The sequence below is a fragment of the Hyla sarda genome, chromosome 4 (genome assembly GCF_029499605.1).
Source record: "Hyla sarda isolate aHylSar1 chromosome 4, aHylSar1.hap1, whole genome shotgun sequence".
NCBI classification, from domain to species: Eukaryota; Metazoa; Chordata; class Amphibia; order Anura; family Hylidae; genus Hyla; species Hyla sarda.
Genome location: NC_079192.1, coordinates 376,976,730 through 377,001,019, shown reverse-complemented (window position 1 = coordinate 377,001,019; position 24,290 = coordinate 376,976,730). Strand labels below are relative to the sequence as shown.

The window sequence follows — 24,290 nt, the reverse complement described above, 5'->3', positions numbered from 1 at the left end:
GCGCCAATCGATCTTTGGCGCAATTTTGGCGCAAATCCCGTTTTTATGGCGCGAATCACCGCCAAGAAATTTTGCACATGGAAAACATACTTAGCAATGTCAGAAAATGTAAAGGTGTCAAAATACATTAACATTTTTTTTTTTGGTGAAAGCAGCGACGCCTCCAGGGCTGCTCAATACTATCCTGCGACATAGTTGTCTCTGAGGAACCTTCACCCTCCGTTGAGCCAGCATTGGACATGGCCACATAGGTTCAGGAAAAGTAAGCACTAAAAGCAGTGGTCTCCAACCTGCGGTCCTCCAGATGTTGCAAATCTACAACTCCCAGCATGCCCGGACAGCCAACGGCTGTCCGAGCATGCTGGGAATTGTAGTTTTGCAACATCTGGAGGTCCGCAGGTTGAAGACCACTGCACTAAAGTAACAAAAAAAATAAAAAATACCCAAGTTGAAAATAAAATCCATTTCACATGGTGGCTATAAACCCCACATAAGAAAATAACTCATGTCGCTTGCTTATACTGCAGGAGGGACTCGCTTGCTTATACTGCAGGAGGGACTCCGAAATGGCTGCTCTACAGAGTAAAATATGCTGTCCTTTGTGGCGGTAAGTTCTGTGTAAAAGGTGCCGTGAACAGCTGATTTCAACAACTTGCACCGCACCAAATGATAAATTTGGTGCATGTCCACGAAAACCAAAGTGAAAAAAAAAAGGGTGAAAAGAAACTGTCAACAGGCAAAATTGATAAATACCCCCCCCCTAAGACTTTTTAATAGAAGTAATTTACAAATCTGTTTAACTTTCTGCTGCCAGTTGATATATATATATATATATATATATATATATATATATATATATATAACGTTTTTTCCTGGAATACCCCTTTAATTAGCGCATTTTTTTTTGCTATTTTCTATAAATCACATACAAGCAATGCAATTCTGCTGAGCTTTCCATCGGGATTGTTAGGTTACACAAATCATGGTTAAATTGCATTGTTTTTTACAGTGATACACCACTTGTGCTGTGGAATAAAATGGGACATCTTTGTGCGCTAAAAAAGTGACAAATCAGCTTTAAGAATACGGTGCATAATACGCACAAACATAGACTGCCCCCTTTTTTTCCAAGATTGGTGAGCAAAAGAAAAAAAAAATTAACGTCATATATTTCACAATTTGATGTAAACAGCTTGCACTACTTTTCAAACAAATTTGGTGCAAAGTGTAAAAAGAGGGCACAAAATCCTTCTATTATCTACCCCATAGAGTACAAATGTATACATTACACAGCTTGTCTATGGGAGCCTGTAAGAGAAGATCTGTCATGGCAGGCAAAGAGGCCGATACCTGAACCACGAATGACACATCTAACCAGCCAGCATCTGAAGAGCCAAAATAGCCAAAAGCGGTATTAGCCGAAAGCAGCTGAAAGCCGTCGGGTATGGAGTAGACTCAAGTACCTAGCCCACTCCACTCCACTGGAAATCATATATTTTTTTTAATCAACTAATGACACAGAGTTAAAAAGATTTGTAAATCACTTCAATTAAAAAAATCTTAATCCTTCCATTACTTATTAGCTGCTGTATGCTCCACAGGAAGTTCTTTTCTTTTTGAATTTCCTTTCTGTCTGACCACAGTGCTCTCTGCTGACACCTTCCATGTCAGGAACTGTCCAGAGCCGGATAGGTTTGCTATGATGATTTGCTCCTACTCTGGACAGTTCCTGACATGGACAGAGGTGTCAGCAGAGAGCACTGTGGTCAGACAGAAAGGAAATTCAAAAAGAAAAGAACTTCCTGTGGAGCATACATAATCTTATAAGTACTGGATGGATTAAGATTTTTTTAATTTAAAAGTAATTTAAGAATCTGTTTAACTTTCTGGCATTAGTTTATTTAAAAAAAAAATGTTTTACAGTAGAGTACCCCTTTAATGGCCTGAGGGCCTAGGTCTTCAACCTGTTCACCATTGTTTTGTATCACAACAGAAATTTGAGTATTTGCTATGACGTAATAAAGCCAGGTGACTATCCTATGAGGGGGGAAAGTTACATAATGTTGAATGTGTCTCCTGTGACTCTTAGGCTATGTTCACATGAAGGATTTTCTGATGCAGAATTCTGCATTAGAATTCCACACGGGGATTCCGCAGCAGTAGAGTCCTGTTGAATCAATGGGATTCTGCTGCACTGCACATAGTCCGCAGAAAGAATAGACGTGTCTATTTTTTCTGTGGAGTCCACACAAAAATGCATTGCTGTCTAGGAGATTGTGCATTTTAAAAGGTCCTAGTGCCGACATGTTCTGCTGGTGCTCCGCTGTCGGGGGAACGTCCGCACGGAAAATTTCCGTGCAGATCTGGCCCGTGTGTAAACATAGCCTTAAAGGGGTACTCTGTCCCAAACATCTTATCCCCTATCCAAAGAATAGGGGATTAGATGTTTGATCGCGGCGGTCCAGCTGCTGGGACCCCGGCGCGGCACTCCAATCATCCAGTGCACAGAGCAAACTCCCCTCTGTGCCTGGTGACAGACAGCCACAGCCTTCACGCCCCCTCCATTCATGTCTATGGGAGAAGGTATGATGGCTATGTACTTGCTGCCACGCCCCCTCCCATAGAAATAAATGGAGGGGGTGTGGTGTGACGTCACAAACAAGGAAGCTCCAAGCTTCCATGTTCAGAATTCTGCTGTGCTGGCCCGAAGATCGCAGAGGGTCCCAGCTCCCGGACCCCCTGCAATCAGACATTTGGATAGGGGATAAGCTGTCTAGGGGTGGAGTACTCCTTTAAGCTTTACTGTCTATATTGTACTGAATAGGAAATCACTCACCCATATTAGATATTAACTATATTTAACAAACAAATATTTGCCTTGTCCTAACACGAGATGAATAAGAAATTGAGAAGTAAAATGTCCTTGGGGAAACAAAATGTAATTAACCTTCATCCTCCAGTGTACGGTAGATGGTGAAGTCTATTGGCATGAGCTATGGCCGAATGTGTGCTATTAGAAACCATTGGCATACAAAATTGGATCATTTCCATAATACACTGAATAATATACTGTATAGAACTACTATTCCTTTATTCTTCCACACACATACTAGGAAAATATCACATGCCTGTTTTCATCACTATGTGCAGCTCCTATTTTATAAAAGCTGTGAAAAGCTGTGAACCAAATGGCTCCAAGTGGTGGAAAAAGGTCAGTGAGAATTTAAAAACTATGGGGAGATAAATCTCCCCCTAATGTATTTGTGAATATAATAGTTTCATAAGCAATCATCTGAGGGATTGGTATCTTGGATACATAGTCAAGCATATATACTATATGGAAAAAAATGTTGTGACACCTATCCATTACACCTACAGAAGCTTTTAGGACAACCCATTCTTAACCCATATACGTTAACAGGTTTGGCCAGTGGAATTTTGGTATTTGCTATTGTCCTCATCCTGCCTAAAAATAAAAATGAAGACTTTGCTCCGCTCCCTCGTAGCTCCGGCATCAGGATGCCCCATCCCCGGCCAGTCTCAGCCGACTCATCTGCTTCGCCAGATCCTGCCAGAGCTGTAGACGTGACATCACAGTGCCTCTCCACCAATCACTGACCGCAGAGCTGTCTCACCTCGGCTATCATAGCATCTACAGCCAGCACACTATCAGTTCCCTGGCTGTAGACAATAAATGCTCTGTAGCTTGGAGGAAAGCAGAGACCTGGACCTTGGACAAGGGGCCTAAATATCGTAGCTGTGAGGGAGTGGAGGAAGGAAAAGCTTTTGTTATTTTTGTAGGCAAGCTGGAGCCAATAGTAAATTACAAAATTTCACCGGACAACCCTTTTAATATGAAGTTGGTCCCCCTCAGCTTTCTCTCATCTGGGAAGACTTTCTTCAAGCTTCTGGAGGTGTCTGTAGGAATTTATGCCTTTTCATCCAGAAGAGCATTTGTGAGGTCGGACATTGATATTGGATGAGAGGGCCTGGCTCACAATCTAGTTCACCTAAAATATGTTGGAGAGGGTTGAGGTCAAGACTCTGTGTGGGCCATATACCCCCAACCATGCCTTTATGAATCTTTAGATCTTGTGCACTGGGGCAGAATCATTCTGGAACAGACAAAGGTCAAACTAAAACTATTCCCACAAAGTAGAAAGCTACAATTTGTTTACATTGTGGAGGGTTGCTAAAGCATTATGATTTTTCGTGGCTGGAACCACGGACTCCTGAAAAACAACCCCATAGCATTATCCCTCCTTCAACTGGCACAACATAGTCAGACAGGTAACACTTTTCTGGCATTTACCAAACCCAGACTCATTCATCAGACACCAGATAGAGAAGTATGATTCATTTCTTCACAGAACACTTCATCCACTTCTCCAGAATCCGGGTAAGGGGGGGTGCTAGGTTTGCATGCAGCTGCTCGACCTTAGAAATCCATGCCATAAAGCTCCAGGCAGTTTTTGTGCTGATTTTCATGCCAGATTAGGCTCGGAGCTCTGCAGTTATCTAGTCATCGGAGCGTTGGCGACTTTAACTCAATATGTGCCTCAGCCCTAGGTGACCCCTCTCTGTGACTTTACATGGTCTCGACTTCATGGCTGATTTGCTGTAGCTCCTAAATATTTCCACTTCTCAATAATACTGCTCACAGCTGATGGTGGAAGATCTAGAAGGAAAGACATTTCAGGAACTGATTTGTTAGGCTGTGTTCATATGTCAGAATGTCAGCACGAAAATCTCCGCTAGAGCTAGGACCGCTCGGGAATGCGCCATCTCATAGACGGCAATAATGCATTTCATTAGAGTCCGCAGAAAGAATGGACATGTCCATTCTTTCTGCGTACACTGAACTTGGAATTTCCGTGCCAGATATTTCCGGCGCAGAAATTCTGCTATGGGCACAGTGCAGCAGCATCCCATTGAAATCAATAGGACTCTGCTGCTGCGGAATCTCTGTGCGTAATTCCAATGCAGAATTTTCACACAAAAATTCTGTCATGTGAACATAGCCTTTCAGCGGTGACATCCTACTACAGGACCTTGCTGGAATTCATTGAGCTCTTTTGATTGACCCATTGTCTGTAAAGGTGGCTACATTGCTAGGGGCTGTATTTTATACACCTGTGGCCATGGGACTGATGGGGACCAATGCTTTTGCATTGTTAGCCGGCAACATCTCTGCATCACCAATGTACAAGTTTCTGACAGGTTTCCTATGGAGCCGGTGTCACATAGCTTGGTGACATCATGTGATCACTTATAGTGCTGAGACTTCATTGACTGGGAGCAAATGTTTGTAGCTAAAGACCATGGCTGACCACATAACTTTACCAATATATACGTAAACTATGAATCCTAATCAGGTTCGCACGACCCATAGGGAAATGGACCACAATCCCACCACATTGGCCCCATAGAAGGCACTGTAAGTTTTTCTTTACCTTCATACAGCCTTGATACGGTTCATGATAGGAAACATAGTTATAAAGGTTAACTACTTAAAAGACCAGGAGGATAGAGAAGGTGACAGAGATGAATGGCAACTGCAAAACAGTCCCTAAATATGCAAAGCATGCACCAAGCAGTGACACCGATTAATAACATTACCCCAATACCTGTGTACTCATTTCTATTGGACAAAATGTAATATTTAGGGGATTAATAGACCATTATAAATCATTTACATATGTAGTGGAGCTGAAGGCACAGAGACAATAATAGCCAGCAGTTTTCTGGAGAACCACCAAAAACTTTGTGACTGGAGCATTGCTGGCATGTGGCCCATGCCGGGAGTTTCTTGGCAGCAATGAACACCACTTTTCATTGCATCTGTATTCTCTCCCTCCATCAATGCCCCAGGTATCTAAATAGGTTGAAAACACCTCTGCGTTATCAAAAGTTGACCAACTCAGCTCTGCTACATCTGTATATTGGGAAATAATCCAGATCATACTGGGAATTAGTATAGCTTCAGTGGAGGCACCGAATGCCTAAGCTTTATGTGCACTGATGATGGTACTGTTTTCACTGGTCATTTTTAGTATGACATACAAGAAAGGGCTTTATTTCATGTTGTGGATGTGCCAACGGCAGTCACAAAAGTGAGCTCCCTGCTGCAGCTGAGTAGCCCTGTGTAGCTGGTAGCGGCGGATTTCCCGCTGTGCCTGCTTGTAGCACATGCGCAGCAGGAAATCCGCCGCAGCATCAGCAGGGAGCTAACTTTTGTGACTGCCATCTGCGCATCTGCAGCGTGAAACACACTGTGGATGTGTTCAGTGTAACCCTACCACAATGGGCTTATCCAGGCATTGAAAAACAGATCTGATTTCTTTAAAAAAAAAAAAACAGCACCACACTTGTCCTTAGGTTGTGTGTGGAATTGCAGCTCAGTTCCATTGAAGTATATAATGTAATACCACAATATTACTGTAAATAATACACTATATCATATTACAATATAAAGGAGTTGTGTAAGAATAGAGAAATATGGATGCTTTTTTTTTCTTTTTTTCAACAAACAGCACCATCCTAGTCCAAAGGCTATTTCTAGTTTTGCAGCTCAATCACAATCAAGAGGCAACTTAGCTGCAATACCACATACCACCAACGCACATGAGCAGCGCTGTTTTTTTTTTTTTATTTTTTTTTTTTTTTTAAATCTCGTACAGCTCTTTTATTTCTATTTATTGCCTCCTACAGCCAAGTCTAATAGGCGACTGGAGACTGGGTTATAAAATGTGTAGGTTATATAGTGATCGGGAGGCACCGGTGGATGGATTATGAAAAATCTATTTGCGTGAGTGGCTATTAATAGTTCCCTTTAACAGTGTGAGTAGCCAAAGCCTTCCGTGCCGCTAGAAGCATCAACCCATTTCCTTTGGTTTATCAATATTTCCCACTTGCTCCGTTGTACCGTAGGATAATATGCTTATTACGTCCGATAGGTATTGAATTCAATTAACACCATAAATGATTGTCTAGAGATATTGCAGTGTTCAGAAGGCAGAAAACTCTAATTTAGATATGTTTTATATTGTTAGGGAATATTAGCTGAATGGATTCTGTTATATAATACACAATGTTTCCATCTTCCACCTCGCTCAACAGGAGGTTACACAAGGAGGAGGATTTAGATAAGACGGCTGTATACTCCTGAAAGTGCTGTATACATATCGACAATGATCCAGATGTAGCAGAGCTGAGTTTGTTATTAGCTCATGATGTTACTTTGCATTTTTTAGTGGTTTTATAGAGCTGTACATGCAAATCCATTGCATTACATAGAGTGCTGTGTTTTCCAACTAGGGTGCCTCCAGCTGTGGCAAAAATAAAGCTCCCAGCATGCTGGGAGTTGTAGTTTTTCAACATCTGGAGGCACCCTGGTTGGGAAACACTGGCTTAGTAGCAAGGTGACAATACTTCAAAAGATCAAAGGACTGAATAGAAATAACAATGCAAAGGCAAGAATGAAGTGGCATGAAATGACTGGCATGAATCAGGACATACAAGTCAAGGTAATTCTTCCTGTTATATTTAGTCTCCAGCAAATCAGTCTTATAGACTATTGAAGTAACAATATGACTAGAAAAAGTGAAAAGACAAATGCAGCTCTGCTACATCTCTCAATGAGGCATCATTAGCTGGGTGGCAATACTTAGGATCAAAGATGAAAGGACTGGATTCTATTAATGGTGCCAAGACAAGAATGGGAGAGTGGCATGAATCAGATGTACAAGTCATGGTAATTGCTAATGGTAGCTACTACTATCTAATATTGTTATCTACTACTGAAGTATCAATATAGTTACACAGAATTTAAAGATAAATGGAGCCCTGCTACAGCTAGAAGTGATGCGTCACTAGTTGGGTGGCAACACTTTGTATGGTCAAAAGACTGGGTTCAATGAAGTGTGCCAAAGCAAGAATGGTAGAGTGGCATGAATCAAGACGCACATGACGGTCATGATAAATCTTAATCTCAAGACGTACAAGTAAGTCATGATAAGTCTTAATGTTATTTCTTGTCTTCAGTTGACTTTATTAAACATTACTGCATAAATAGACTACAGCCACCAAGAGTTAAAAGACACATCCAGCTTTGCTACGTCTGCAAAGGATGCATCATTTATTGAAATGGAGACACCGAGGATGAAGTTGGGATTTGCTTAGTTATGGACCTCAGGAATCCAATAAACTCTGTGCCAGCTGCGCTAAAGTCTTCTATTTCTACAAATATGCCTGTCCAGGGCATTTCTTATAGTGCAGAGTAGCTTGGGGTATTAATACTTTGAGTGATCAAAGGACTAGATTCAATGAATTGTGTTAACTCAAGAATGGAGGAGTGGCATGAATGAAGACATACCAGTCATGACAAATCTCATTTCTAGTCTAGTAGTCCCAATATAGCAACAAAGAGTTAAAAGACAAATCCAGCTCTGCTACATCTGTATAGAGTGCATAATTTATTGAAAAAGAGACTTTGAGGATGAAGTTGGGATTTGCTTAGTTATGGACCTAATATATCCGATAAACTCTGTGCCAGCTGCGCTAGAGTCTTCAATCTCTACAAGTATGTCTATTCAGTGCAGCGTTTATAGTGTATAGTTGCTTGGAGTCTTAATACTTTGAGTGATCAAAGAACTGGATTCAATAGCAAGAATGGAGGAGTGGCATGAATCGAGACATACCAGTCATGACAAATCTAATTTCTAGTCTAGGAGTCCCAATAAAGCAACAGAGAGTTAAAAGGCAAATCCGACTCCGCAATATCTGTAGACAATGCATTATTTATTGTCATGAAGATTCTAAGGGTAAAGTAGAAATTTGCTTAGTTAAAGACGTCAAGTATCCAATAAACTCTGTGCCAGCTGCACTAAAGTCTTTTCCACCTGCGTTCCTTCCATTGAAACAACTTAATATAATAATGGGTGATTGATGCCCAGCAGTTGGGAGACCGTGATGCTTACTATCTATCATGATGTCATGTTTCCCTAGCTGGACAACATCTCTCATTAACTCATTGGTAGCCATTGACTATTGTCCTTTTTCACGTTTGACTATCATTGGAATACAATACACACATATAATATGGTTTATGAGCTCCATGAGTGGTGCTATATGAAATTCATATATATTCTGTAGCCACATATAAGTACAAGAATGGTAGGATGACATCACACTTACTTTAATGCCCATCAGACAGTAAAGGACACTGATGATTCCCATTGGCAGCACATAGAACAGAAGAGATGTGACTTGGATGATACAGTTGTAAATCCACAAGGGTTGAACCACTGTACAAGTGGCAGAGTCAGGAACAAGACTTCCATTGGGGAAGTACTGCAGTAGGATGCCATGTGTGCTGGTATTGGGAATGGAAAAAAGAATGGAGAAGATCCAAAGAGTGATGAGTATTCTTAGTGCCCTTTTTCGGGTGCTCTTGAGTTTGGCTCGAAAGGGATGCATGATGGCCACGTATCTTTCCACACTGACCGTGGTCACGCTAAGAATGGAGGCAAAACACACAGTCTCAAAAAGCACTGTCTTAAAATAACAGCCCCAAGCACCAAAAAGGAAAGGGTAGTTGCTCCACATCTCATAGACTTCAAGAGGCATCCCAAGAAGGAGGACCAGGAGGTCTGAAACTGCCAGACTGAACAGGTAGTAGTTTGTCGGAGTCCTCATGTTATGGTGCTTCAAGATCACCAGACACACCAGCATGTTGCCACAGACCCCCACCAAAAAGATAAAGGCATAAACTAAAGTCATGGGCAGCGATAAGCGACTGCGCTTTGGCCCACACAAGTACGCCAAGTATTCTTCAGTGCTATTTAGATACCTCAGCAGAGAGTTGTCCGAAGGAAAAATATGACCTGGCCACATGGTACTGATGTTCTGCAGGTCATCCATGACTTGATAAGATCAGAAGGATGCAACCAGTTTGGTTGTAAGCAAAAAAATTGGAGTATGCCAATGAGGAATAAGATTTTGGTAAATCAATGGTTAAAACAGAAAATTTGTAGCAAATGCAATGACATAAAATTCATACAAATAAGTGAATGCAACATATATATGTGAGGTCCAATATAGAAAAAGGAATAAAAGTCAATAAAATCAAGAATAATCGAGAAATAATTTGAGATATTTCATTAAAAAAATGCAAAAAATGACATTAAAATCTTTCCAGGCACTTTCTTGAGTCTTCAGATGGGAAAATGCTGCTTAACTCTCAGTTGTTGCTGCTGTGATTCTGTTCACCAGTTGCCTCTCAAAGATCTGTGTTTTCTGTAGAATTTCTCCTCCCCCTGAAGGATGCTGATTGGGTGTTTGGGATTATTCAATATTCTCACAATGACTTGAAGCCGGCTTCACCACGTATCTGAGACGAGGAGACTTTATTCCGGCTGCTGCAGGTGTTTTTTTTTTTTTTTTTTACATGACAAAGTTTCATCGAGTGCAGTCTGGCAAAGCTGTCAACGGAAGGGTTAAATCTGATCCTATACATTCTGTGCTCATAACATCATTAGAGGTCGAAAATGGCTATAATGCTATAATGAATGAAAAAGCTAATGACCTGAGCAAACTTACAGCCTGCCTTGTAAAACATCATGCAATTCAATGCCAGGAATCTTTATTAAAGAAATACCTGCAAATCCATTTTATGGGTGCCGAATTTAAACATATAGACATGAAATATCTAAACCCTCTTAATTCATTTAAGGGGTTGTCTAGTCTGAAAACACATTTATTACTCCCTATTAAGAAATCCAGGGCTAATGGGGTGCTCTGTTCAGGATCCTCTACTCTTGACCAAAGAAAAGAGCCCTTACAAAGAGTGTCTCCCTCTCTCCCAGGCTATGTTCACACGCCGTAATGTCTGTGCGAAGTCCGGACGCTGTGGGGCGCCGGCATAATATCGACCGCACAGGAATACGCCGTCTCATAGACGGCTATGCATTCCGTGTTGACTCCGCACAAAGAATGACCAGGTTTGCACAGAAGAAATTCAACAGGACTCTGCTGCAGCGGAATTTCCGTGCTGAATTCCAGTGCGGAATACGGCAAAGAAATTCTGACATGTGAACGTGGCCTCACTCTGGAGCCTACGTCTTCAAACTGTGGACCTCCATCTGTTGCAAAATGACAATTCATAGCCAAAAACAAAGAGACCCACAATACTAATATTATTTCAAAAAGTATAACAATCTTTATTAGACAATAAAAAACAAACAATTTAAAAATAGTAAAAGGCAGAGGATGACCTTACGCAGGAGACAACAAGTGCCAGTGAACCTGGTATGGGCGATGTAGGTATTCAGTCAAGAACATACATAATGTAAGACTGGCACGGCTGCACACTTATGATATCGTAACAATAGATATACTATCTAACATACATTGATGTAACATAGGGAGCAGCAATGCACTATAACAAACATAAATAGGGACCCAAGATGGGTGATACCTAAAAAGACTACCTGTCATATACCCAAAGGCCAGGAACACCAAGCACCAACACCCCAACGCACGTTTCGCGTATGGGCTTCGTCAGGGGACGCCCCCTGACGAAGCCCATACGTGAAACGTGCGTTGGGGTGTTGGTGCTTGGTGTTCCTGGCCTTTGGGTATATGACAGGTAGTCTTTTTAGGTATCACCCATCTTGGGTCCCTATTTATGTTTGTTATATTGCATTGCTGCTCCCTATGTTACATCAATGTATGTTAGATAGTATATCTATTGTTACGATATCATAAGCGTGCAGCCGTGCCAGTCTTAGATTATGTATGTTCTTGACTGAATACCTACATCGCCCATACCAGGTTCACTGGCACTTGTTGTCTCCTGCGTAAGGTCATCCTCTGCCTTTTACTATTTTTAAATTGTTTGTTTTTTATTGTCTAATAAAGATTGTTATACTTTTTTAAATAATATTAGTATTGTGGGTTTCTTTGTTTTTGGCTATATATCGGTACCCCCGGGACCTACATACGGCACGTATTGTTTTGCCGTTTTGTTGTTTGGCTAAATTAAAATGACAATTCCCAGCATGCCCGGACAGCCATCGGCTGTCCGGGCATGCTGGGAGTTGTCGTTTTGCAACATCTGGAGGGCCACAATTTTGAGACCACTGCTCTAGAGGTCCTGTCCAGTTCTGAATTAAACAGACATCCCAATAAATGGAATAGGCATTATGTAATGCTTTATTTCCCCACTGGTGGCGCTGCAGTGAAATTGAACCCTTGGCTCAGTTCGCTCTACGGAATTAAGATTGGAAATTCTAGTGCAGCAGAATCCCATTGCTGTCACTGGGATTCCACTACACAGTGCACTCTACAGAATTCAGCAAGGGGCGATTTCTCAGGTGAAATTCCATCGCCAAAAAAATGAACTTGTTCATTATTCAGGTGGAATCTGATCTGCAGACAATGCCGTCTGATCTGCAGACAATGTCGGAGCGATCCTTGCGCCAACTGATTTAGTCAGCGCTGGACGAATTTTTCCATCCATTATTGATGATCAGCTATCAAAAATGAACAATATATCTTTATTAGCAGAGTCTCCCTACCATAACCTGGTCAGAAGGTTTTTAACTCCTTGGGGACAGAGCCCATTATAACCCTAAGGACGGGAGCATTTTTTGCAATTCTGACCACTGTCACTTTAAGCATTAATAACTCTGGGATGCTTTTACTTTTCATTCTGATTCCGAGATTGTTTTTTCGTGACATATTCTACTTTATGTTAGTGGTAAATTTTTGTCGATACTTGCATAATTTCTTGGTGAAAAATTCCAAAATTTGATGAAAAAATAGAAAATTGTGCATTTTTCTAACTTTGAAGCTCTCTGCTTGTAAGGAAAATAAACATTCTAAATTAATAATATTTTGATTCACATATACAATATGTCTACTTTATGTTTGCATCATAAAGTTGACATGTTTTTACTTTTGGAAAACATCAGAGGGCTTAAAAGTTCAGAAGCAATTCTCCAATTTTTCAAAAAAATTTCAAAATCATAATTTTTTAGGGGCCAGTTCAGTTTTGAAGTGGATTTGAAGGGCCTTCATATTAGAAATACCCCATAAATTACCCCATTATAAAAACTGCACCCCTCAAAGTATTCAAAATGACATTCAGTAAGTTTGTTAACCCTTTAGGTATTTCACAGGAATAGCAGCAAAGTGAAGGAGAAAATTCAAAATCTTAATTTTTTACACTCGCATGTTCTTGTAGACCCAGTTTTAGAAATTTTACAAGGGGTAAAAGGAGAAAAAGCCCCACAAAATTTGTAACCCAATTTCTCTCGAGTATGGAAATACCTCATATGTGTATGTCAAGTGTTCGGCGGGCGCAGTAGAGGGCTCAGAAGGGAAGGAGCGACAATGGGATTTTGGAGAATGAGTTTTGCTGAAATGGTTTTTGGGGGCATGTCACATTTAGGAAGCCCCTATGGTGCCAGAACAGCAAAAAAAAAAAAAAAAAAACACATGGCATACTATTTTGGAATCTACACCCCTCAAGGCACGTAACAAGGGGTCCGGAGAGCCTTCACACCCCACAGGTGTTTGACGACTTTTCGTTAAATTCGGATGTGTAAATGAAAAGAAAAAAAAAATCACTAAAGTGCAGGTTTTTCCCCCAAATTTACCATTTCTACAAAGGGTAATGGGAGAAAAATCCCCCCAAAATTTGTAACGCAATTTCTCCCGAGTACGGCGATACTCCATATGTGGCCCTAAACTGTTGCCTTGAAATACGACAGGGCTCTGAAGTGAGAGAGCGCCATGCGCATTTGAGGCCTGAGTAAGGAATTTGCAGTAGGGGTGGACCCGGTTACAAGGATGGGGCTTGTCTCCACCAAAACCCTACGGCAGTGTCTCTCACAGGGTGCCTCCAGCTGCTGCAAGACTCCCAGCCTGCCAGGACAGTCTATGGCTGCCCGGCAGCACTGGGAGTTGTGGTTTTGCCACAGCTGGAGGCGCCGTTTAGGAAACACTGCCGTATGAGACGTTTTTCATTTTTATTGGGGGGGGGGGGCGACGTGGAAGGGGGTGTATGTGTAATGTTTTACTTTTTATTATTTGTTAGTGTTGTGTAGTGTTTTTAGGGTACATTCACACAGGCAGGGGTTCACAGTAAGTTTCCTTGAAGGAAACCCACTGTAAACCCGCCCGTGTGAATGTACCCTGTACATTCACATGGGGGGGGGGGGGGGGGGGGGGGGGCACCCCAAACCTTCAGCTGTGGCAAAATGACAACTCCCAGAATGCACTGACAGACCGTACATGCTGGGAGTTGTAGTTTTACAACAGCTGTAGGCACACTGGTGGGGAACCACTGAGTTAGAAAACAGGCTCTAGCTCAGTGATTCCAACCCATGTGGCTCCAGCTGTTGCAAGACTACAACTCCCAGCATGTACGGTCTGTCAGTGCACTCTGGGAGTTGTAGTTCTGCAACATCTGAAGGGCCAGATATTGCAGAACTACACGCCCAGCATCCCTGACTGTCTGGGCATGCTGGGAGTTGTAGTTTTGCAACATCTGGAGGGCTACAGTTTGGAGACCACCATATAGTGGTCTCCAAACTGTGCCACTTCAGATGTTGCAAAACTACAACTCCCAGCATGCCCAGACATGCAGTGCATGCTGGGAGTTGTAGTTTTGCAACATCTGGAGGACCACAGTTTAGAGACCACTACACAGTGGTCTCCAAACTGTGACCCTCCAGATGTTGCAAAACTCCAACTCCAGGCATGCCCAGACAGCCTTAGGCTGTGTGGGCATGCTGGGAGTTGTAGTTTTACAGCTTTTAGAAGGCCACAGTGAAGATCACTTATCGCGATCTTCACTGCAGCCTTCTCAACCGCACTTTCCGGCCGCCGTTCCTCCTGCTCGCTCCGCTTGTTCCTGAGCCGCCTCCGCCGGTCCGGGGAAGCTGGGCCATGCCCTCCCCCTCGCCGCCCGTGTTCCCCCCGCTATGTACCGACTTTGATCGGTGCGCGGAGCGGGGGGAAATGAACTGTAACCCCCCGCCCCCCTCCTGCCATTGGTGGTCAGCCTGACCGACCAATGGCAGGGAATAGGGGGGGGGGGCAACATTGCCACCTCGCTCCTATGCTGTAGGCTGGTCGGAGCTGTCCGATCAGTTTTATTTTCCGGGAGATCGGGTCACCAGTGACCCGATTTGCCCGGATCGCGGCAAATTGCAGGTCTGAATTGACCTGTGATTTGCTGCGATCGCCGATATGGGGGGGTCTCAGGACCCCCTTAGGCATTGCCACGGGATGCCTGCTGATAGATATCAGCAGGCATCCCGGTCCGATCACCGCCCGGCGAGCGGCAGTGATCGCAAATGCCGAGGGCGTATGGATACGCCCTCCATCCTTAAGTGACGGGACGCGAGGGCGTATCCATACGCCCTTCGTCCCCAAGGAGTTAAAGGAGTACTCTGCTGGAAAACATATATATATATATATATATATATATATATATATATATATATATATTATATTTTTTTTTTTTTTATGAACTGGTGCCAGAATGTTAAACAGATTTGTAAGTTACTTCTATATAAAAATCTTAATCCTTCCAGTACTTATCAGCTGCTTTATGCTCCACAGCTTTTCTTTTTGAATTTCCTTTTTTTAGGAACTGTCCAGAGTGGGAGCAAATCCCCATAGCAAACCTCTCCTGCTCTGGACAGTACCTAAAAATGGGCAGAGGAGTCAGCAGAGAGCACTGTGGTCAGAAAATAAATGTAAAAAGGAAAGAACTTCCTGTGGAACATACAGCAGCTGATAAGTACGGGAAGGATTAATATTTTTAAATAGAAGTCATTCACAAATGTGTTTAACTTTTTGGCACTAGTTGATTTAAAAAAATGTTTTCCAGTGGAGTACCCCTTTAACTGCTAGAGTCCCATTGCATGTACTGTTGGACAAAGGGTGCTTTCATACCATGGTTTATGCATACGTAGGCCGTATGTGGTTTGACATTATAAAAACCATATACAGTAGAACTGTATTTTTCACTGTATCTATAGACCAGCATTGAGCAACTAAAGTAAAAAAGGGAATCCGGACTTGTAGGGTTTGGCTTGTGTCTACTATTTCAAAACTGTACATTCACTGTATAAGTTTTTTTTTTGTTTTTTTTTTATAGTATTGTAGCCAGTGAGAACCATATTAAGGGTAGGTTCACAAGTGCCATAATTTGCTGGGTATTTTCTGTAGATAATTTTGCCACCCATTTACTAACCTGTTCCTGACGGGTTTTCCAAGTGTTATGAGACCAAATTCTATTGCACGTTACGTGTGACTAAATTTGTGACCCAACCCACCCTACATGACAATCTGAGAAAAGTGGCATGTCTCCATACAAAATGGGCGTGTTCCCTACACTTTTCAACAACAAAAAATACAAAACATTTACTACGGAAACCTGTCAAGAAAATGTTGAGTTTGCCTCCAGCAAACCTGTCACTTTCAAACACTTGTAAAGTGCAGCAAATCGTTTGATAAATAATATAACATTACAGGAGAGTACAGGATCCAGCACTATCACAATATAAATTGAACAGATAGAGTGAGCCCTATACAGTCCCTAGTGACACTCTCCCTGCCTACTTGCCAATCCATCCTAAGCGATGGATCAACAACTTGGAGCCGGTCCCTGCCTGCACTAAAGTGCAGTGGCGTAAAAACACATAATATACAGAGTCGTTCACAGGCCAGAACAGAAACAGAAAACTACTAGACAACCAGATATACCAAACAGGATACAAATACTGTTAGCAGAATATAAACAGGCAAACTGATAAGGAAACTTAGGACACTGTTCCCACTGGGACACAGAACAAACTGGACACCCCACTCCACAAAAGGAGTAGTCATTAATAATAAAGCCAAATAGACTACTGGCCAGGGGGAACACTCCGCCGTGTGGTCAGGATGCTGACCCAGTAGGAAACAGATATATAAAACACAGAACTTCATAAAAATGGATACTAGACAGGATATTTCTCAATATGTAAGACTAGAACTGGATGAGTCTAACTAGACTCCAGGACACCAAACAGGAATGATAAAATACAGAGCACGACTAGCAACACTAACTCAGTATGAACACAGACAAAGCAGAAAGAACAAACATAATCCTAAAACCGACTAATGTAACACAGATTAAAATACAAGGAGCATGCTATATAACCATGGCTAAAACCCCAGATAAAAGGACAAGATAAATACACGGTAAATGCTCAAGCAGAAATAGTCAGAATATTGCAAAAACAGACATCAAGCAGATTGCACAAACAGACATAGTGGCATTAAACTAACATACATCATAGTATTGCACTCAATAACCAGGCCTGAATCCAGGAGAAGTCTGGCTTAAAATAGATACACCCGAGTTCTCATTGTTCAGAGCATTAACCATTCCCTATCCAGGGAGAATAAAATACTGCTCTGAACATCCTAGTGTGTGAATACACACCTAAACAAAAAAAATACAAAAACAAATAAACGGACATTACAAGCTACAGGTGGTGCTGCACGTAAGAAATGCTGAACAACAATGGCTTCACAGTAAATAGAGTAACGGAGCACTCACCCGGTCAAATAGCAGCAGTAAGACCTCTCGAATTGCAGGATACCGAAGAACAGCAGTGACGCTACGGCATCTGAACTCCCCCCGTTTCCACCTGACGCTTTTCTGCTCGTTCTCCGGAATCCTGCGATTCGAGAAGTCTTACTTCTTCCATGTGACCGGGTGAGTGCTCCATTGCTCTTTTTACTGTGAAGCAATTTTTACATAAAGTTGCTTTAGATGGCCAGAATGTTTCTTTAACAGTTAGACACGGCAAGTGAAATCTGTTATTGTTCCAGCAGCCATTGCAGATAATTTTTTTAATGATTTTTTTCTAGCATTTCCCTTTAAAAAATGTGCATGTAATTTTACTTTACCATGTGTTAATATGGCCTTCTCTGTGCAACTTTTATAAATTTTCGCAGGGTTTGGTGTGTGACCAAATTTAACCCGTGCAACAAAAAAACCCAACACAGGTAAATAAAAAGGAAAAATAGGACTCGGTAAGAGAAGAGAAACCCGACCACATTATAACACTCTTAGTAAATAACCCCCATTTACTGCAACGGGTAGGAAAATACGCATCAGCAAATACGCAGCAAAATATGGCAAAAAATCCTACCCTTAGGGTGCATTCACACCATAGGAGTATTAAGTAGGGATCGACCAACATTGTTGCGGCGTCCTCCTGAGCAATCACGGTGCGCACTGACGGTGACGTCGCATTGAGGATGTCACTCGTCATTGCACAGCGTAACACAGGATGCGCAGGAGCCAGAAATAGCGTGGGCCCCGGGAACAGGTAATTATAAAACCGGTGATGGGGGAGGCAATGGGGCAGTGGCGGAGGTGGTCTCTGGCCAGGCGGGGCAGTGGTGGGGGGTGCGGCGCGGTGCAGTGGTGGGGGGTGCGGCGCGATGCGGTGGTGGGGGTGCGGGGGGCGGGGCATTATCGGATTATCGGCAAGGTAATTGCCGATAACGTCCAAAATCATGAATATCGGCCGATAATATTGGCCAAACCGATAATCAGTCGATCCCTAGTATTAACCCCTTAACGACGAAGGACGTAGATTTACGTCCTCCGCCGACTCCCGCAATATGCCGCGGGGTCACGCGGTGTCCCCGCGTCATATCGGGTCGGTCCCGGCGGCTATCAACGGCCAGGACCCGCGGCTAATACAGGACATCATTGATCGCGGTGATGCCCTGTATTAACCCTTCAGACACGGCGATCAAAGCTGACCGCCGCGTCTGAAGTGTAAGTAACCCGGCTGCTCAGTCGGGCTGTTCGGGACCGCCGCAGTGAAATTGCGGTGTCCCGAACAGCTTGCAGGACACCAGGAGGGCCTTTACCTGCCTCCTCAGTGTCCGATCGACGAATGACTGCTTCGTGCCTGAGATCCAGGCAGGAGCAGTCAAGCGCCGATAACACTGATCACAGGCGTGTTAATACACGCCAGTGATCAGCATGAGAGATCAGTGTGTGCAGTGTTATAGGTCCCTATGGGAGCTATAACACTGCAAAAAAAAAAGTAAAAAAAAAAAGTGTTAATAAAGGTAATTTAACCCCTTCCTTAATAAAAGTTTGAATCACCCCCCTTTTCCCATAAGAAAAATAAAACAGTGTAAATAAAAATAAAAATAAACATATGTGGTATCACTGCGTGCGTAAATGTCCGAACTATAAAAATATATTGTTAATTAAACCGCACGGTTAATGGTGTACACGCAAAACAATTCCAAAGTCCAAAAAAGCGTATTTTGGGTCACTTTTTATACCATTAAAAAATTTATAAAAAGGGATCAAAAAGTCATATCAAAACAAAAATGGTACCGATAAAAACTTCAGATCACGGTGCAAAAATTAGCCCTCAAACCACCCTGTATGTGGAAAAATGAAAAAGTTATAGGTGTCAGAAGATGACATTTTAAACGTATACATTTTCCTGCATGTAGTTATGATTTTTTTCAGAAGTACGACAAAATCAAACCTACATAAGTAGGGTATCATTTTAACCATATGGACCTACAGAATAATTATAAGGTGTCATTTATACCGAAATATGTACTGCGTAGAAACGGAAGCCCCCAAGATTACAAAATGGCGTTTTTTCTTAAATTTTGTCGCACAATGATTTTTTTTTCCATTTCGCCATGAATTTGTGGGCAAAATGGCTAATGTCACTGCACAGTAGAATTGGTGATGCAAAAAATAAGCCATAATATGGATTTTTAGGTGGAAAATTGAAAGGGTTATGATTTTTAAAAGGTAAGGAGGAAAAAACAAAAGTGCAAAAACTGAAAAACCCTGTGTCCTTAAGGGGTTAAGACTGTATAAGCTAAAACTATATGAAACCATATACACACATGGTTTTATAAGGTTCTCATTGACTACAATACAATTATGAAAAAGTTTACAGTGAATATACAGTAGGCAAAATCGGGGAACGAAATTCCCACGGGCGTACAGATACGCCCTGGGTCCTTAAGTACCAGGGTGTAAGGGCGTACCTGTATGCCCTGGGTCCCTAAGTAGTTAAAATGAGTTATACTGTTTGGATCACTTTTCCAAAAATGTTTTCCCTAAGGGTATGTTCCCACAATGTATATTTTCATCAATAAAATACAGCAAAATATGCAGCTGAAGTTGGAGACATATCTGTGGATTTCTGACTTGTAAATCATTCCTTATTGCTGAGGGATAAGAAAAAGACCTTGATCAAGGTGCCCAGGTGTCCAGTGAAGAATATCACAACCAAGTAGAGGATGTGAAATAAAATTCTTGTTTATTAAATAAATAAAACAAGTTAAAACAATAACGCATTTCAGGGTATAGCAACCCCTTCATCAGATTAAAAGATGCATCTTTTTCTTATCCCTTGAACCTCCCATCAAGATCTCCTCTGGTTACCTCCTGAGACCTTGGGCCTGAACAGGATCTCTTACACCTCAAATTGAGGTTATATGCGTATTTACTATACTCTCAAAATGAGCGGCCACTTTATAGTGTCTTCGACTCCCCCTCTCACCTGTCTATTTATATAAGGGTAATTCACAAGGCGCCTCTTCTGGGCATTTTTTTTCCATCTCTACTTCTACACAGGTTGAATATGTGACATGTCACTTATTAAAGGGGTACTCTGGTGGAAAACAATTTTTTTTTTAATCAACTGGTGCCAGAAAGTTAAACAGATTTGTAAATTATATCTATTTAAAAATCTTAATCCTTCCAGTACGTATCATCTGCTGTATGCTTCACAGGAAATTACTTTCTTTTTTAATTTATTTTCTGTCTGACCACAGGGCTCTCTGCTGACACCTCTGTCCATGTCAGCAACTGTCCAGAGCAGGACAGGTTTGCTATAGGTATTTGCTCCTACTCTGGACAGTTCCTGATATGGACAGAGGTGTCAGCAGAGAGCACTGTGGTCAGACTGAAAATAAATTCAAAAAGAAAAACTTCCTCTGTAGAATACAGCAGTACTGAAAGGATTAAGATTTTTAAATAGAAATTATTTACATATATGTTTAACTTTCTGACACCAGTTGATTACATTTTTTATTTTCCATAGGAGTACCCCTTTAAACCATATGCCATATCCACAACCGCATATGCCATATCCGAAAAAATGCTTTCCTAGTCGGTACTAGAATGTATTCTTATAAAAAAAAAATAGGATGTGTATCTACATGTCTTCACATGTGTTCTACATGAAAATAATGCTACGTGAACACTTTCATATTTCCAGAGTACCTTCCAAGACAGGGGTGTATAATCACATTACGATCAACAAGTACAAGCAAAAACATGCCCAAGTATGGTGGCTAATGGCCGCACAATGTTGTCAGCAATCCCAATGTGGTACTCGCCACCCCGTCTTGGAAGGTATACTTTTTTTTTCCCCTATAACCCCTTTATGGCTAAATATATATCCATGCACACTGATTCAAATTGAAGACACTATGACAATTTAGGAAGTGTAAAGTAGGGCAGCCGGCCTGATGCCTCTGCTCCAGCATAGCTAATGCGCTACACCTTTAAGCAACCCACGTGTGTCCATACAGACCAGCTGCTTCTCAAACACCTCCAGTTGTAGCAACCAGGCCTGAGGAAGCTAGATGACTCTCGATCTTGGCATATAGGTGTGGATCCCATCTGTGGGACCTGCGTCTATGAGTCATTTATGGCATATATTGTGGATATTGCAAAAATATCAACATGAGTATGTCTCTTCAAGAAGGCCATATCAGGTTAAAAGATGGGTACTTATTATCAACCTTCACTGCTTCCAAAGAGTTAAAAATTGCCCCAGGTTTGCAGGTCTGCCTGTCCGTGTGACACTGACATAATATTTTACAATACAAAAAAATCCAGTTTCAAATCAATCAGAGGACTGAATGTTCAAACATTTATATAAAAAATGACAATCTCAAGAAAATAAAAGTAGAAATGCTCTCTCATTTAAAAAAAAGCACGAAAAAAACACTGCTCATAACTTGCATCCATTATCTAATGACTCATACTCTAAATGTGAATTGCTATTTAACTTACATCGTGAATGCCATACAAAAAAAAAGTGGCAAAGTGGCGGAATTGATGTTTTTAGTCACCTCACCAAGAAGTCAATGAAAAGTAATCAAAAATTCATATACTGTACACATTACAATAAAACCAGTTAAATGATTTTGTTGTCCAAAGTAACTAAAACATAAAATAACTAGATTAGTTTGGTATCTCTGTAATCTCAGTGACTCACTGAGCAAAATTTAAAGGTGTACTCCAGTGGAATTATTTTTTTTTTTTTTAAATCAACTGGTGCTAGAAAGTTAAACAGATTTGTAAATTACTTCTATTAAAACATTTTTATCCTTCCAGTTATTATCAGCTGCTGTATAATATAGAGGAAGTTCTTTTCTTTTTGAATTTATTTTCTGTCTGTCCACGGTGCTCTCTGCTGACCTCTGTCCATGTAAGGAACTGTCCAGAGCAGGATAGGTTTGCTATGGGGATTTGCTCCTACTCCTACAGTTCCTGACATGGACAGAGGTGTCATCAGAGAGCACTGTCGTCAGACAGAAAAGAAATTTGAAAAGAAAATAACTTTCTGTGGAGCAAACAGCAGGTGATAAGTACTGGAAGGATTAAGATTTTTTTTAATAGAAGTAATTTACAAACTGTATATCTTTCTGACACCAGTTGATTTGAAAAAAAAAAATGTTTACCACCGGAGTACCCCTTTAAGTATTCCACTGGCCTACACTTACGAAACCACCAATATAATAAATAGCATGTGATATGTGGGGGTATTATTAAAGGCTTATGCCACTTGATGTCTTATATTGTATGGGGCTGTAATATGGCCATGTGCCTTGAAGTAAATTGTACCATACAATTTAAAATGAATGTATTATGTTTTTCACAGTCCTCTCCTCTCATTGAGAATCCTTCAAAACTAAAGACAGACAAATGTTTAAACTTGTTCAATTATTTGCTTTAATTAAACTTTTATTATTACAACATCAAACTACCCAGTAATAGAAAATTGGATTTTGACAAAATCTCAAAATATCAGAATGGGTTTCACTTTTGATATATATGTAACATTCTAATTGGTGTATGGGCATTGTATATCTCAATAACAAGGTCATGTGAACATTGAAAAAAAAAAAAAAGCTTCACGTGTACACCACTGATGAACTAACAAAGCAATGGAGAATTGTGCATTTTCAAAGGAGTTACCATTAGCTAGGATTTTATCATCTAGCTTGAAGTCTATTTAAATAGCATTAATGTGTACTTGTAATTTCAAAGGATTTTTTTTATAAACATGCACGTTTTAGTTATACACTGCTCAAAATAATAAAGGGAACACTAAGATAACACATCCTAGATCTGAATGAATGAACTAATCGTATGAAATACTTTCGTGTCTACATAGTTAAATGTGTTTACAACAAAATCACACAAAAATTATCAATGGAAATCAAATTTATCAACCCATGGAGGTCTGGATATGGAGTAACACTCAAAATCATAGTGGAAAACCACACTACAGGCTGATCCAAGTTTGATGTAATGTCCTTAAAACAAGTCAAAATGAGGCTCAGCAATGTGTGTGGCCTCTACGTGCCCGTATGACCTCCCTACAATGCCTGAGCATGCTCCTGATGAGGTGGTGGATGGTCTCCTGAGGGTTGTCCTCCCAGATGTGGACTAAAGCATCCGCCAACTCCTGGACAGTCTGTGGTGTGTAACCCTCACGATAGTAGTAGTAACCCTACTGGATGTGGATCCTCCGACCTGTGTGGCTGATGCCGCAAGCCTTATCGGGGAGCGGTGTATCAGGGAGCAGAGTTTAAGGTGCCGCTGGTCTTCACCAGGCAGGATGGGCTTGTTGCGGCAGGTGACACCCAGGTCGCTATCCCCGATACAACTCGACCACACAGGTAACTGGGCAAGACGAGGTACAGAAGGATGAAGCGTATATAGACTTAGAAGAAGGTCAAGGCAGGTGGCAAAGGTGCGTAGTCAAATAATGAAGCGGAAGGGTCTAAATACATGGGCAGGGCAACACAGAATTGGGAACGCTGAATTTCAGGCTAGGGGCACTGAAGATCCGTCAGGAAAGTGTGGGTAGAGGGACCTTTAGAAGTGTGTCAGGTGGTGCACATAATTATGAGCGTACCCT

At 41.5% G+C, this 24,290-nt stretch overlaps 1 protein-coding gene across 1 annotated transcript in view; it reads right to left on the bottom strand.

Annotated features, from left to right (window-relative positions):
- Window positions 1–10,229, bottom strand: part of NMUR2 (neuromedin U receptor 2) — a 45,833-nt gene extending 35,604 nt beyond the window's left edge. The window contains exon 1 of the mRNA XM_056516842.1: window positions 9,196–10,229. Within this exon, the coding sequence (XP_056372817.1) occupies window positions 9,196–9,921 (726 nt within the window). The 5' untranslated portion in view covers window positions 9,922–10,229. The remainder of the gene's footprint in view (window positions 1–9,195) is intronic.
- Between the last annotated feature and the right edge of the window lie 14,061 nt (window positions 10,230–24,290).